Raw genomic sequence first — 17252 nt, 5'->3', positions numbered from 1 at the left:
TGGCTGAAAAGCGCATTTCTTGGAGATCCCAAAGCGCGGAAACGCAATGCCCTACTCCCTCAAAAACCACCATTATCACGTTAGCCATTTCAACTCGATCGATCGATCTGTATGTTAATTCAATGCTCTTCCACTCCGATCTGATCTATCTATCCTTCCTTGCAGAATAACCAAACTATATATATATATACACACACACACACGATAACCCAAACTAACAAAATATGATGCTTCCAGGATGTTTCCTTCTCTAATCAACATGATATGACCTCACATGCCTACCATACCTAAAACTTTCTTCACAAATAATTCAATAATGTGACTTCAATTCCACTTTTCTACTTTTCCTCGCACAATATAATAGCTACCAAATAACATTTTCGACAACAAACGCCTATTGTATTGTTTGTTAATACATTTTGTTCTTACCAACATTCTTCTCCGCAATGAGCAGGGCCGGTTTTTTTTTTATTTATTTATTTGCGTGGCCTTGTGCCGGTAAATAAGTGAGCCTCTATCAAAATATAAATAAATTGCGAATTGAAGAAAAATTACAAAGAGAAAAATGCAAAAAATTTAATTTTGGGCCAATATAATCACAAATACATATACTAACCATTAAGGCAGAATTGGACCAGGGGTCCAAAAATTTGGGACCCTGTGCGGGGGCGCATCTTACACGTCCTAAAATCCGGCCCTGGCAACAATCAAGGGGAATAGTTAGTCTAGAGTCCCCTACCTCATATAATAAGGCTATTCTGATAATAAATAATTCAAAATATATAGTTACAATAATAGATATTGGCCCTGGTTGGTAAATGACTGTTGGCTGATTGGGTTGGCTGTTTGGGTTAGAAGGTATGATTTGTTAATAACATTAGATGATAGTAAAAAGTTGGCTGATTGGGTTGGCTGTTAGTTGATAGCTATTTGGTATAATTTTTTTTTTCTCAAAAAGCTAATTGAAAATGCTACTTTGAGTAGCCTTTTGAATTTTAGTAGTTTAGAGTTACAAAAAGCTTATTAACCAAACAACTAATAGTGATCAAATAAGCCAAAATTGGCTGATAGGCTGATTATTTACCAAACATGGCCTTTGTTATAATGATATAGTAAAAAATTAACTTACAAATTTCTTTAAAAGCATAATTGAAATATTGAGTCTTGTTTTAAATAATCGAAAGAAGATTAATTAAACAAAAAAAAATAAAAAACTTACCATACATTTGTTTTGTAAAACAATATAATGCAACAAAATAATTTTCAAGGTTCCTTATTTATAATCTTTGATGCTCAACTTTGAATGCTATGTATTTAGTCGGGCTAATTATTTAACCAAAGTTTATGTTAAATTTTATATTGTATTTTTTTAATAATACATTCTAACGTATTCATAGTATATGTTTAACAATTATGTCATTGGGATGAGGTTCAAACCTAAAACAAAAAAAAATATTGATAAGGATTAATCCTCCATGCATCTAAGTGTACAACAAAATATGTAAAGTATAAAATGTAGATGGGAAAATTTAAGCCAAATCATCTCTTTTATTCCTTGTTCTTCAAACTAGTAGAGAGAATATAGAGGATAGCTTCTTGTGTTTGTTTAGAGAGAGAGTGAAGAGAGGCAAAAGTCCTTAACTTGAAGGGCTAGGGCCCTTTTATAGGGCTAGATACCGCACAATACGCTAGGCATACGTATAGTACCCGTAAGGCGGTATACCCGGGTTATATTCCCTATCAAATACTAAAATCAAATTATATGAACCATACATTCATTTCAATTTTCAACAAACAATTAAATCAATATTTTTTAGTTCTCATTAGAAGACTAACTTTATTGACTCTTCTTATATATATATATTCCGTAGAAGAAAACTAAGAACTAATCACAACCTTACATTTGAAAAAAAATTGAACACACCATACTAGATTTAAAAAAAAAAAATGCAGTGGCAGTTTTGTAATTATCACCAACTTTATTTTGCAAACGCGAACAGTAAAATATGTTATTTAGTATTAACGTTTTACACATTTAGTGTTAACATTTTGCATATTTAGTATTAAACGTTTGCACTTGTAAAAATGAGAAAGTACATTGCAATTATGGTTTCGATTTTAAAGTTTTATGACTGAGTTATTTTATTTTATTTGGTCCCGTGGTTCACTTTTTACTGCTTAAGGTCTAACATTTACAGTTTATAATTAAATTTTAACTTTTTCATTAATTTTATAGAATTTACTAGGTTTGCATATTTAGTTGTTAAAGATTATTGTATATCTGGTGTTAAAGTTTGCACAGTGGAGTTAATGATAATTACGAAACTGTCACCACGTTTTTTTTTTTTTTTTAATATGATCAAATCCGTCAAATTTTTACAGATGTAAAGCTGAGATTGGTTATTATTTCTCTCATATGAAAGTGTTCTCACAGGATCCATAGCATATTGGGCGCTCGGGGGCCGCGTAGCGCCTAGGGGGCGATTAATCGGTGCCTAGGCGACCCGCGCCCGTGTATTTTTTTTAGTTTCTTTAAATTATTTTAATTTTTTAAGACTTGATAAGTATAAACTATTTAATACTTTTATAGTTAATACTCAAATATTAAATATTAACCTAAAAAACATATAGAGTTTGAACAATTTAGGGTTATTTCGCTTAAAACGATGTTGTTTTGAGTGAAATAACCCATTTAAAAAAGAGAGAAACAATAGCTAATCGAGCCTAGTCGTTGCTTAGGAGGCTAAGTCGGTGCTTAGAAAGTCTAGGCAGACTTATTATGGTGATACGGTAGGCAACCAGCCAGTGCCTAGGCGCCGATCGGTGTCTAGTTGGAATTTTATAACACTGACATATACGGGATGAAATAAGAACTAGAGAATATGTAATTTTTCAGAAAATATTTTGCTTGAATATGCCTGCTGCGAAAGTGAACCAAAAAAGTAAGACTCACTCCTATCATTCATGTGGGAGTGTTAACCGGGACACCGAGTGCCAATAGAGCACAAGGCCTTTGGCATCCTAAAAAAGTAAAAATGGGACATTTTAAAAATTGGACTCAAGATCTCTCACACCCTAAAAAAAAATCATACACCAGACCAATTATTCAACCAAAATGATTTATAGAAGCATTTACTAAAAGTAAAAATAAGACATTTTAAGAATTGGATTCAAAATCTCTCACACTCTAAAAAATAATCATACCACTAGACCAATTATTCAACCAATAGGAGCATTTTGACTCGCAAACAGAAAATTAGACCAATTATTCAACCAATAGGAGCATTTTGACTCGCAAACAGAAAATTAGACCAATTATTCAACCAATAGGAGCATTTTGACTCGCAAACAGAAAATGGGGCATTCCGAGAATTGAACTCGGCACCTCTCGCACCCTAAGCGAGAATCATACCACTAGACCAAATGCCCACACATCAATTTATTTTGTAACTATTTTATATGCTGATTCGTTCTAATATACTTCGTTGCTTGCTGTTTGCTAACGCTAACTTGGTTACTTCTGTCAGGTGTTAACAGGAGCAGCAAAAAGACAAGATTGGGGCATTCCGAGAATCGAACTCGGGCTAACTTGGTTACTTCTGTCAGGTGTTAACAGGAGCAGCAAAAAGACAAGATTGGGGCATTCCGAGAATCGAACTCGGGACCTCTCGCACCCAAAGCGAGAATCATACCACTAGACCAAATGCCCACGTTATTATAATCTGTGTAAGTAAGATATTTGTCTCATCCAAAATGCAAAAGCCTCAGTTCGATCCATGTGATGTTTTTCACACCCAATATCCGAACTAAATTTAACTCGGATATGTTCAATTTGGGTGAAATTATTTCGGATTAGTTTGGATATACCAAAAATTTTATTTTTATCAATTTTGAGTTTTTTTTAATGATTTTATTATTTATATTTTTTTCATATACTATCAAACTAAAAACAAGACAAATACTAATAATTAACGAATAGACTTTTAAAAATTAATATATTATTAATTATGAAATACATTTAAAACTAAATTTATTATTATATTTATAATAAAATTTCGGTTAATTAGGGTCAGGTGTGGACAACTTTTTAACGCCCGATATCCAAAAGAATTTACATTTGGATATACCAAAATTTAAAATATCCGAACCAATAATTATTTAGCTTCACTCGAAATTTAAAAATCGATTCGGGGTTCGAATGTTAGTTCAAATAATTCGAATTACGCCCAACCCATTTGCTTCATTGCGAACGGTGGGTGTCAAACTGTAAACTCAATTGGAAAAACAAAAAATAACAATGTGGGGGTGAAGGAAGCTGAAGCTCTGAGAATCGACGAAGCACTTAGTTGGATAAAGGATTTGGAACTTGACTCCTCGTCATATCATTTCAGACTGTTTGAGGATTGATTTGGTTTAATTTCAATGAAGTTTATTTTCCGAACACTAACAACAACAATGTGGGCATTCTGACCTCTGAGAATGAACTCGGGATGAGATCTCTCGCACTCAAAGCAGGGCGGGAATTATANTTATTCAACCAATAGGAGCATTTTGACTCGCAAACAGAAAATGGGGCATTCCGAGAATTGAACTCGGCACCTCTCGCACCCTAAGCGAGAATCATACCACTAGACCAAATGCCCACACATCAATTTATTTTGTAACTATTTTATATGCTGATTCGTTCTAATATACTTCGTTGCTTGCTGTTTGCTAACGCTAACTTGGTTACTTCTGTCAGGTGTTAACAGGAGCAGCAAAAAGACAAGATTGGGGCATTCCGAGAATCGAACTCGGGCTAACTTGGTTACTTCTGTCAGGTGTTAACAGGAGCAGCAAAAAGACAAGATTGGGGCATTCCGAGAATCGAACTCGGGACCTCTCGCACCCAAAGCGAGAATCATACCACTAGACCAAATGCCCACGTTATTATAATCTGTGTAAGTAAGATATTTGTCTCATCCAAAATGCAAAAGCCTCAGTTCGATCCATGTGATGTTTTTCACACCCAATATCCGAACTAAATTTAACTCGGATATGTTCAATTTGGGTGAAATTATTTCGGATTAGTTTGGATATACCAAAAATTTTATTTTTATCAATTTTGAGTTTTTTTTAATGATTTTATTATTTATATTTTTTTCATATACTATCAAACTAAAAACAAGACAAATACTAATAATTAACGAATAGACTTTTAAAAATTAATATATTATTAATTATGAAATACATTTAAAACTAAATTTATTATTATATTTATAATAAAATTTCGGTTAATTAGGGTCAGGTGTGGACAACTTTTTAACGCCCGATATCCAAAAGAATTTACATTTGGATATACCAAAATTTAAAATATCCGAACCAATAATTATTTAGCTTCACTCGAAATTTAAAAATCGATTCGGGGTTCGAATGTTAGTTCAAATAATTCGAATTACGCCCAACCCATTTGCTTCATTGCGAACGGTGGGTGTCAAACTGTAAACTCAATTGGAAAAACAAAAAATAACAATGTGGGGGTGAAGGAAGCTGAAGCTCTGAGAATCGACGAAGCACTTAGTTGGATAAAGGATTTGGAACTTGACTCCTCGTCATATCATTTCAGACTGTTTGAGGATTGATTTGGTTTAATTTCAATGAAGTTTATTTTCCGAACACTAACAACAACAATGTGGGCATTCTGACCTCTGAGAATGAACTCGGGATGAGATCTCTCGCACTCAAAGCAGGGCGGGAATTATATCACTAGAGTGTATTGGTGTTAAAAATAAGCAACAATTACGTCTAATCTTGATCTGTTCCCTCTAAATGCACCAGAAGATGTTAGGGAAAGTTGTTTATGGGTTGTTTGGTTAAATGCATTTACAATTTAATTACAACATAATTCTTTGACCATCCGAATTACAGTATTTAGTTTGAGGGGAATTGCAATTCATACCATCTTCCATATGGATTGCAATTAAACGTGAAACGAAAGGAAAAAATGATGAAAAATATTTTTTTTCCCCTTGATTATTATTATTATTATACAAAAACATTTTAGCCATTATACAACCTCTTCCCTTCTCATTTTCAACAATTTTATTCCTCACTACCAATATAATTTGAATTCCTACTTTATTTTCACCTTATTTTTTTCTTACCGAATTACAATTCATTTCCTCTAATTCCTTCCATCCAACCAAACCTCCTATTAATGCAAACAAAAAAAAGGGCATATCCACATCTAGATCCCTATTTGAAACTACTCAAATTAAATGAGAAATACAAATGAATAGTGTGGGAGGGATTGCTTTAATTTCGGATAAAATGAGAAGCAAATGCCTAAATTCCCATAAACTTCTCTCTTCTTTCTCCGATATTTATTGCTAACCCCACACTTTTTTCTTGTATATATTCTTTTAATTTTTTTCTTTCTTTCTTTCTTTCTTTCTTTATAGGACCAAAAAGGAAAAAGAAAAGAAATTAATACTTGTTCTCTCAACTCACCTTGCTCTGTGAAAATTGGAACCGGATCCGGTTGCAGAAAACAACATTGTTTGTAGGTGCCACCATTGCAAGGGTATCTCATATCTGTATTTTTCTTTCTTGCCTTTAAATAACACTTTTAATTACTATACAATTGAATTGATCAATAATTTTATAGTTTGGTTTAATTAATAAACACAGCAAATTTACATGTAGAGGCAAAATTTGGTAGCCTAGCCCTAGCCTTGGCCTGTCCTGTCCCAAAAATTCTTTCCAGAAAATATTGAATTCTTTAGATGTGTTTCTCATATCTAAAATGTGTTGTGTTTATTGATTGATAGATGATGTTTGTTTTACATACAGATTTGAATGGGAAAGATAGGAGCATGCTTTAGAGCAGCCTGCAACCATCCATTTGTTATGGTTATGCTGTTCTTGTTGGCAGTTGTGTACAGATCATTTCCTTATGTGTTTTCGTTATTAGTATCTGCCTTCCCTATTATTTTCTGTACTGGTGTTTTGCTTGGAGCATTGCTTAGTTTTAGCCAAAAAAAAGCGCCCCAAATCAGAGGAGGAGAGGAGGATGATAGGGGAAATTTTAAGACTCACATTTCAAATGATAGTGTGCAAACAAGTAAAGGGTGTAGTGATGATAGTTGTGATGATGATGATACTGGATTTGAGCTACTGAATAAAGAGAATGGTGATGGGTTAGTTTTGAACAAGGATCATTGTTTGCCCATTCCAAAGTTGAGTTCTCAGGAAATTGATAACAAATCAGTATTGATAGGTTGTTGTGATTCTAAACTGCCGAATATTGGTTTACCTGCAAAACACAAGGATGATGATGAAGAAATTTTAGATTCGGGGTGTGATTCTTCTCCAGATGCTGCTTCAGTTGCCGAGATTGTAGCAATGCTTGATGATGAGCTTCATCCGCTTTTAGATGAAGGTGCTCCACCCCGGCCTCCTGTTAATGTTACTTCTGAGCATTTTTCTAGGTCCAATGATAGCAGTGAAGAATCTGATGATAGTATTGAAGAAAAAACTGCATTACAAGTTGAAGACGAAGAAGAAGATGAAGAAGAAGAAGAAATACAAGGAGATAATGAAGAAGTAACAAAGAGTGCAATCAAGTGGACAGAGGAAGACGAGAAGAATATGATGGAAGTGGGAAGCTCTGAGCTCGAAAGAAACCAACTATTAGAGCGTGTTATGGAAAGACGAAGGTCAAGAAAGTGGGTGAGCATGATGATGGAGAGCTCTATTGTGACAACAAGGCAGAATCCTTTCGACACTCTACCCGATTCCTACCAAGAGGGATTGCCTCCAATCCCCGGATCAGCTCCATCTGTTTTAATACCTAGGCGAAACCCTTTTGATATTCCATATTACTCTAATGAAGAACACAAAACTGGAGAGAATAATTCTGGATTAGATTTTTTAGATTTTCAACCTAAAGAAACAACAACATCAACATTGTTTGAGGGGAGTGAGTTTTTAAATGTAGGGCCCTCAATCTTTGGAGCGAGCAAGCAAGATAAACGGGAATCTTACTTTGCTGCTGAGCAGATGGCTCCACAATCAAATGGACATGCCAACTCCAAGCTAAGTTCTGGTCCTGAAACTGAATCGATGTCAGATGGGGAGGATCTGGAAGACAAGAAAGAAGAAGAAGAAGAAGATGTAGGGGATAGGGAAGAAAAGAAAGTGATTGATGATGAGCATATGTTTGAAGAAGCAGTGCTGGTATCTAAGATAGAGCATGCTTCTGAGGATGTTGGGCATGGAAGTCAGTCGTCTGAAGAAGAAGAAGAAGAAGAATGTTTGGAGTCAGGCATGGGAATGAAAAATATTTTAGTGGATGAGATTGTAATGAAACCGGAAAAGTTAGAAAGTGTGGAGCAAAGTTACAGCAATGCTTCAAGCTCCCTTACATCATCAGAGGTAAGTGGAAGGATGTTTGTTGAGAAAGAAGTTGAAGAAAGAAGGTCCTCGTCCTCGTCCTCATCCTCGTCCTCATCCTCGTGTGGGTGTGGTGCAGAGAATGGCATATCGAGGCAAGCTGCAGTAGAATCGAACATGTCAGGTAGCAGTTTAGTTGAGGAGGAGGAACGAAGAGAGCAGCCTGTTTATGATTCAAGTCCTCCTCATCATCATGCTCCTACTCGCCAGAGTCTGAGGAGAAACTTTTCATCTTCGTCATTGGATGTGCACGAGTCATGGTTTCCTCCTAAACAGGTGAAGAGAACCGTATCGTTTGCTCAAGGGGTTATTATGATGGGAAGTAGTAGTAGTAGTAGTAATCGGGACACTGAGATGTCCATTCCTATTCCTATTCCTATTCCTATTCCTATTATTAAAGAGATGTTGGGAAGCTCCACAACAGAAGTGGTTCCAGATCATCAGCATCAAGTCACCTCCAACAGCCACACCCAAGGGGACATCAAGCATCTGCAAGATCATCAACTTTCTGAAGCAGATACTCAGTTTAAACCAGACAGATGATGGATGATGGATGATGATGAGTCCACTTCCAAGTTCCAATTCCTTCTCCTCCTCCTCAGCAGATCAAGATAGATAGATAGATAAATCATCACAGTTGTTAGGCTTGCAGGGTTCAAGGTTCAAGATTATTCAATCTGTTTAGACGATATCAACTAAACGAACAAGAATTTGATTCCCTTTTTACTTACTACTATGTAAAGGTGATGCTAAGCTAGTTTGGACATTGATTCAATTTCACCGTGAATCTGAAGAAGAATTGGCATAATGTTCTCCCGTCAAGAAATGGATGGTTTCGAGGTGTTGGTAAACAAAACAAAACAAAAGGAAGAATGAATGAAGAGAGAGAGAAATTCAGTTCAGCATCCTATCATATATATTTCTGTCTTCAGTACTACAAGAAGAGAAGAGGCGGCCAATCACTATCGCGGCCTTGCAGACAAATTAAAGATTATTGATTGATTCAAGAAGACATACTGCATTTCAGAAACCTATTATCTATTTAATCTGGCATCTCTTTCTTTCTTTCAGATCCCCCCTTCATTATATTGTTTGTTACAAGTGAATAATACAATTATGATCAGAATTACGATGAGATGCTTGCAAGTAAGAGTGTTAAACCATATAGTGATTTGAAGAATGAACAAGGGGCTGTTTACTTCTCACACCTGAGATCTTCAACTATCTCATCTGGTGAGGTGTAGACAACTAGACTAGAGGCTTGTCAATTGCATTAAATTTTACCACCCAATTCACAACATAAATAAATAGTGCATTACTAATTTATATGCCTTAACTATTACTCCGTATTTATTTATTTATTTATTGAGTTTTTTCCCAAAATGGTCCATCGACTATTGCTCATTCTCAATTTTGCATTTCGACTTTCAATTGCACCTAATGTGGTCCCTCGACTTTCAAAAACTCACCCAATTTGGTCCTCCGTTACATATTCCGTCAAATCAGTGTTAAAATGGAGGGTATTTTCGTCCATTTACCTATTGTTAGCCTAATAAACATTGAGAAATAGTTGAGGGACCGTTTTGAGGATAGTCAAGGGACCATTTTGGGAAAAACTATTTTATTTATTTCATTTTTGTTTATTTTCATTTTTTACACTCTATAAAAATAGAATTTCTATACATTTTTTCTTACAAATATAAATAGTTAAAATCGCGCAATCCAACCTCAAAATTTTTAACTTTCTTTACAGACTTTTCCCCTCTAAATATACAAACTATTCCTATGAAGTTTTACAATAAGTTCCGTAAATTTCATAAATACTCATATACTTCTTTTTTTTTTTTAATTTTTTATGTTCATAGACAATCAATCACTATGTATCACATTAAATATTACTTTTACCATTGAAAATAATATTTTTTTTCAAGCGTAGACACCCAAAGAGTGTAAAATGTAGGGAAAATATTGGACCGAAACGTAAATTTTTCTAGTAAACTTCTCAAGTGAGCCGAAAGTAAAATCTCGTTAATGTTTCCTGCAATATTTTCTGTATTGATTTCGAAGTAATTATTAAATTTTATATTATTTTACATTATTTAAGATATTGTATGACATCTTTTATATGTTTTCCTCTTCTTATTTTTTTTATTATGACATCTTTTATATGTTTTCCTCTTCTTATTTTTTTTATTAATTATTAATTTATATGTTTTCCTCTTCTTATTTTTTTTATTAATTATTAATTATTAAGGCAAGTATAATTTATTTTTTTTATTAATTATTAATTATTAAGGCAAGTATAATTTATTTTTTTTATTAATTATTAATTATTAAGGCAAGTATAATTTATTTCGTAATGTGGACACATTATTTTTAAAAATTTTGATTTAATTAAATTATACCTTAATTATAAAAATCCTACCTAATAATTTTAGTATATTACACGGGGCACAATAATTATTAAAAATAATGTTTAATAATTGTCAATTTGTATTCAACAATAAAATTTATAGTTAATTTTTAAGTCAATCATAAAATCTTTTGTGATGTGCGCACATTATCACGATTTTAAGTATTTATATTTGTAGAAAAAAAATGTATAGAAATTCTAATTTTATAGAGTCTAAAAAATGAAAATAAACAAAAATGAAATAAATAAAATAGTTTTTCCCAAAATGGTCCCTTGACTATTCTCAAAACGGTCCCTCAACTATTTCTCAATGTTTATTAGGCTAACAATAGGTAAATGGACGAAAATGCCCTCCATTTTAACATTGATTTGACGGAATATGTAACGGAGGACTAAATTGGGTGAGTTTTTGAAAGTCAAGGGACCACGTTAGGTGCAATTGAAAGTCGAAATGCAAAATTGAGAATGAGCAATAGTCGATGGACCATTTTGGGAAAAAACTCTATTTATTTATATATGAATGTCCACCAACTTTACTCTCCTGCCTTATGTTTTAGATTTAGATCTTTAAATGCTAAGATAAGATAAAAGTTTATGGAAATTCTAAACAACATTAGTTCAGTTCACACTATTTAAATTTTTAATTCAAACCAAACAAACAGAGCTGCAAGTTCAGTTCAGTTAATTGCCAAATACAGATGCAGCAGAAGATCTAAACACCTAATCTTACATTTCAGCAAAGAAAAATGTAATGTTGTATTTTTTCCTCTTTCTTTTAACATCGCTTCAACTTGGTTCACACTGGAGAGTGGAGACAAATATGGCACCTGCTTCATTTCTGCAACTACTACTAAGTACTAAACAGCCTGTCTGTATGTAATTAACCTCTTTTTGTTGTTTCCATCCATCTCAACACATTTGCTAACTTAATCTTCTATACTGCGTTAACATCCAAAGTTGTGTCTTGTGTCCTCCCAAATTCTTCTCATTTCACCACTTTTGGTTAAAAAATACTTGGGAGTTGGGGAGTAAAGGAAAACTACTTTTTGTCTCTGCACGGGAACTCCATTCTGATGTCCTCGACTATAATTCGGTCTATCGATTTTGATGATTTTACCTAATTGACTTCTCAACTAATAGAAAAGGACTAAAAAAAATTTAGTCATCGACTTTGATGATTTTACCTAATTGAGTTCTCAGCAATTAGAAAAAGGACTAAATTTTTTTTATTATAATCAAAAACTAAATTGGGTTCACTTATTTGTGATGGAGATAATACCCAATTTAGTTAGTCCTCGACTAATTACTATAATTGGGTGGGTCATCTCCACTTTGATAATTTTACCTAATTGAGTTCTCACTTGTTAGAAAAGGATCAAAACTAAATTGGTATTAACTCGTTTGTGATGGTGTGTAAAAACATGAGTTTGATATTACATTTAAAAAGTACAAACAAATTATTTTAATAAATTAGTGAAGATATCCAAAGAAACCTTTTTGGATTCAATGAGAAATTGATGGAGTAGGGTTGAGTTTGAACCCCAAACGGCAATCCACTACCCCAATTCCAAAAACAAAAAACCAACTGCCACAATTTAGCTGGCTGCTACGGTTAACATTTTACTGATTTAACAAAGTACCCAAGCCAACTTGATATAATTGAGAGCAAAAGAAAAGGCTCTCAGCCTGTGGTGAATAAAACACGCTGGTCTTTGCCTACAAAATATTTTCTTCAATGGAATTGTAAAGGAAAAGGTGGCAAATAACAACTGTGGCAATTATGAAGCCAGAAGTGCTTCAATTTTGGCGATCTGATCTTCTTCGTTCTGTGGGGGAGGACTCTTGTTTGCTTCATTGAAAAGATCATGTTTCCACTTCTCAACACTCTTGTTTGAACGATAGCTTGGCCTTGAACCCACTTTGTCTCTTCCCCTAAAATTACCGCTGTCATAGTACCTACCTGGTCTTGAAGGGAACTTCCCCCTCCATGTCCCACTCCTGTTTGCTGATCTATCCCCAGTGAATTGCTTCTCAGCTTGGTCTGGATGATGAGAAACATAGCTGCTTTTCTCATTTCTTCTTTCAACATGTACAGGGCGGTTGGAGGAGGAGTTATGCTTAGCTGCCTCTGTTTCCTCTTTCTCAGGATCTGCAGAAATCTTTTCCTCTCTAAATGACCTTTTCTTTGCAGGTGGTTTTGGATTTGTTTCTAACTCATAGTACCCATCATGGCGCCAATCATCAGTTCCTTTTCCATGAACTTTGGCTTTCTGGTCCATCGGCAATGCATCATTACTTGTTTTCCTGTTCACCTGCTCCTTGGCATCCCTCCAGTGGCCATGCCCTTTAAAAGGAAAATAACATGTTGAAGAAAAAATTTACTGGACAATGCAACACTGAACACTAATATGTTATTGCTCATGCTAGAGAGGGAGAAACTTTGAATAGTGAGATTAAGGCATATATCATACATATCCCCCTTCCCCTTCCCCTTCCCCTGGCCATTCCCCCCACTGCGCCACAGCCCAGTTTAGTTTCACACATGGCAATACCAAGAAAGGGACAAAATAGAATGGCACCTAGAAGGCTAGAAGGCTAGAAGGCTAGAAGGCAATTGAAGAGGAACTCACCATCTGACTCTCTTCGCCTTGAGCTTCGACCAGCTTGCCCGGCATTACCACGCTCATCGTGCTGTTATAAGAAATGCACAGGCAAGCCTAACAGTGTTATATACACAGAGGTACTTGAAGTCAACTGGCTGAACAAGAATTCCAATGCATCAGCCAAAACGAAAGTTCAACAAATCAAAGAACATGCTATTTAGTCATTAATAGCCAAATCCTGAGTAAGGGACTCTAGTACTGATAAGTGGATAACAGATCAAGGGGAAAAGGTTTCCAAAATTGCCAAGATGGCAAGAGATCCACACTTGTAACCACAAGGTCAAAAGTTCGAATCCTTGCCCCCTTGGTTTGAGCCGGTCAGCTATGGGTAACCTAGTCTGGTTTACTTCCTTGTGGTCCTTTGCCGGCTAGGGTCACAAGGTGGAGTTTACCTACACCCGAAAGGGTTGTAGGGTTTCCCTCGTTATCCAAAAAGGAGGCTTTTTTTTAAATGTTTCCACCAATCAATTTAGTCTCTCTCTATAGTGGAAGTAGCATTATATTGATGCATATAAAATGAGTATCAATCCAATGGCAATACAATAACCATCCACTGGGAGGAAACATAGTTTTAAAACTATTGGTGCATATAAAATGTTATAAAAAAGAATATGGGCATCAAAAGGAAGAAAAGAAATGAGGGAAGAGAACACCAGTGCATTTCACCACAGGTAAGCAAATGTCCACTAAAACACACTCTTAAGTACCATGAAAAAAAATTGTTAATTATTAAAGAAGACACCTGAAAGTATGTCCGAGAGCGGGGTACTTCTGCTGGATCCGTAGAATGTTTGGCAGATGGCTGCTGAGGTAATTCTGATGGATCAGAAGAATGTTTGGTTCCTTCTATGTGAACATCCCTCTTCTGGTCAGATACCTTTCTTGCAGTTCTTTCTGTCCTATATTCCTGTCTAGATGGTGCCTCATGAGACACAGCATCTCGCAATTGATGCTGGTGATTTCGTTCCCGATCTGAATTTTTCCTAACATCTGAAGAATTGTTGGTGGGGTGCCTCTCATTTTCTGGTTTACTATCCCGCCTAGATCTCTTTGGGCTAAAATAGTAGCAATTATAGGACGATCATCAAAGACTGAAGAACACCAGAAGCTTCATATAAATTATAAATTGGAACAAGCCCATTCATGTAGCAGAGTGGACCTCAAGAAAATAAATTATTACCTAACAGTCAAAACAGGTAATTTTGAACCTCAGTGGTAGCAGAGGTTAGCAACAAACGGAATCAAGAAACCATACCTAAGGCTTGGGAATGTGTCATACAGCTAACTAAATCATAGTTCCAAAAGAAAATGCATATGAAACTGTGAACATAACTTGTAGCCATAGAATCTGTAGTATGATGAAAGGAACATATACTGATTACAAGCAAAGTTCCTCAAGTGTGGATTGCATGAAGTGTTGGGGACTGAGAGAAATCAGACCTCATAAAAATTAGTCCAAATTAGAGTAAGAGAATGGAAGCCACTTCATCTCAAAGCAAGGGATAATGCTGATCAAGTAATATCAGCTCACACCAGAAGTGACAAACCTACCAAACGGAGCAACAACAATGAAGAATGGTGAAGAAAATATACACATCCAACTAGATGCAGCTTGCAAAGGCTAAGTCCTTAACTAGTTTTAGCTTTCAAATACTCAAATACACAAACTAATCAATTCATGGTACCCCACTCTCCAGAGTCCCCTCATTCCGTTCAGACAAATTCTAACCTTGAATTGATAAAATGGAAACTTTTTAAAGGTTTCTTAAGCAATAAACAGAACATTTTTACCAGAATTCAATAAAATCAAGATTAAGGAGATCTCAACAGACCAATGACAAGGATCTATTCACTGTTCCCAGGCACATCAGGGCTTTGTAGAACCTAGTTAATCAGCAAAATACAAAAGAACTTCAACATCCTGCATTCCCAATCCAGAATATTCATCGGCGAACACTTGGAAACCAAACTAATTGCAACAACAGACCGCGACATTCCATCAGAACAATGAATCAATCATCTGAAGTGTTTCCCAATCTTTCAGAACTTACAAAAATTCACCACCGCAATCGTAGAGACGCACATACAGAGAAGTAGAAATATATACACTAATGGGAGCGCTGCAGGGCAATTACCTGGGTTCTTGATCGAATCGAGACCTGTGGCGTCTGGGATCAGAATCGCGGCGTTCAAGCCGAGACATTACAGATCGGCGGCGATGACTGCCTACAAACTCAGTCTGCTGAAATGCTAACACTCCTCCGGGTACCAAAATTCAAGCCTACTGGGCTTTCTTATCACTTTTAACACTTTGGTCCATACGTTTAGGGTGCAGTTGTTATACTATGGATCAGGGTGGATTACCGATTATGGTTCAAAATTACGTCGTATCCTAATTTTTCAGAAGGCATATATTTTTTTAGCAGAATTATAAATAAATTTGGTATTGGTACATAATCTATTAATCATAATTTATAAAAAGAGTTAATTTCAGTGTAAGTTCATTATTTTTCGTGACAATTTTACATTTTTAAATTATTGTTTTGTCTTCATTCATTCCGACTTTTGAAATTTGGACACTTTTGGTCATTTTATAAATTTTTTTCACCAAAGTCCATTTTATACCAGGGTAAAATTATCCAATCATTTTTTTTTTTTTTTGTAATTCTCCAAAAGGCACTTATACCATATTGATGAGATAAAAATCCTAATTTCTTCAACCCAAAGTAAAGCTTAGGGGTCGTTTACTTCACTTTTCTGTTTTTCCATTTCCAATTTTTCATTTCTCCAGTTTTCCATTTTTCCTTCTCCATTCCTCCAGTTTTCCATTTTTCCAGTTTTCTAATTTTCCTTCTCCATTTCTCTAATTTTTTCATTTCGTTAGTTTTAGTACATAATTCGATTACAAAACAAAATACTCAAAACTTCATTAAATACAATCATCTCATATAACATTTGTATATTTATACAACAAAGATAATAATAATAATAATAATAATAATAATAATAATAATAATAATAATAATAATAATAATAACAACAACAACGACAACAACAACAACAATAATAATAAAGATAATAATAATAACAACAACAACAACAACAACAATAGTAATAATAATAATAATAATAATAATAATAATAATAATAATAAAGATAATAATAACAATAATAACAACAACAATAATAAAATAATAATAATAATAATATTATTATTATTGTTATTATTATTATTATTATTAACAACAACAATAATAATAAAGATAATAATAACAACAACAACAACAACAACAACAACAACAATAATAATAACAAAAGAAATTAGCTTAAGAAGAAGAAAAGGAAAAGAATAGGATAATAAAGACACATGGCTACATGAAGAAAGAAAAGAAATTAGCCTAACAGGCAGGGCCGGTTTTTTTGTTTTGGTGGCCCCGTTCTGGTAAATAAATGAGGCCCTATTAAAAGCGCAATTTTAAAAATCAATACCATAATTTTTTCTAATAATAATACTAATAAGGTGATAAAATGTTGTTGTGTGCAAAGAGAAAGGCAAAAGGATTTTTTTTTTTTTTTTTTAAAAAGGCAAAAGGTTTACTCAAAAAAAGAGGGTTTTTTCTAATAATAATAATAATAATAATAATAAGGTGATAGAATGGTGTTGTGTGCAAAGAGAAAGGCAAAAAGAAAAAAAAAAAAAAAAAGGAAGGCAAAAGGTTTACTAAAAAAAAAAAGGAAAGTGT

The 17252-nt window shown here is 34.3% G+C and overlaps 2 protein-coding genes and 4 non-coding genes across 6 annotated transcripts; 1 reads left to right on the top strand and 5 right to left on the bottom strand.

Annotated features, from left to right (window-relative positions):
- Positions 1–3357: 3357 nt before the first annotated feature.
- TRNAP-AGG lies at positions 3358–3429 on the bottom strand. The gene has a single exon. It is a non-coding gene; the product is annotated as a tRNA-Pro (tRNA).
- Positions 3430–3637: 208 nt separating this feature from the next.
- On the bottom strand, positions 3638–3709 carry TRNAP-UGG. The gene has a single exon. It is a non-coding gene; the product is annotated as a tRNA-Pro (tRNA).
- An 862-nt stretch (positions 3710–4571) lies between these two features.
- TRNAP-AGG lies at positions 4572–4643 on the bottom strand. Its single transcript has one exon. It is a non-coding gene; the product is annotated as a tRNA-Pro (tRNA).
- A 208-nt stretch (positions 4644–4851) lies between these two features.
- Positions 4852–4923, bottom strand: TRNAP-UGG. The gene has a single exon. It is a non-coding gene; the product is annotated as a tRNA-Pro (tRNA).
- A 1914-nt stretch (positions 4924–6837) lies between these two features.
- On the top strand, positions 6838–9479 carry LOC116011737 (general transcriptional corepressor trfA-like). The gene is made up of 3 exons (XM_031251144.1): positions 6838–7546; positions 7577–8006; positions 8040–9479. The coding sequence occupies exons 1-3, from the start codon at positions 6838–6840 to the stop codon at positions 8974–8976; spliced, it is 2076 nt and encodes a 691-aa protein (XP_031107004.1). The 3' UTR covers positions 8977–9479.
- Positions 9480–12326: 2847 nt separating this feature from the next.
- LOC116030495 (nucleolar and coiled-body phosphoprotein 1) lies at positions 12327–15823 on the bottom strand. Its single transcript, XM_031272754.1, has 4 exons — positions 15645–15823; positions 14252–14564; positions 13477–13537; positions 12327–13190 (listed from the first exon to the last, which is right to left on the bottom strand). Exons 1-4 carry the CDS (start codon positions 15710–15712, stop codon positions 12625–12627), a joined length of 1008 nt encoding a protein of 335 aa, XP_031128614.1. The 5' UTR covers positions 15713–15823; the 3' UTR covers positions 12327–12624.
- Between the last annotated feature and the right edge of the window lie 1429 nt (positions 15824–17252).

The sequence above is a fragment of the Ipomoea triloba genome, chromosome 1 (assembly GCF_003576645.1).
Source record: "Ipomoea triloba cultivar NCNSP0323 chromosome 1, ASM357664v1".
NCBI classification, from domain to species: domain Eukaryota; kingdom Viridiplantae; phylum Streptophyta; class Magnoliopsida; order Solanales; family Convolvulaceae; genus Ipomoea; species Ipomoea triloba.
Note: the sequence above shows the minus strand (reverse complement) of the source record. Positions and strands in the feature narration are given on the sequence as shown.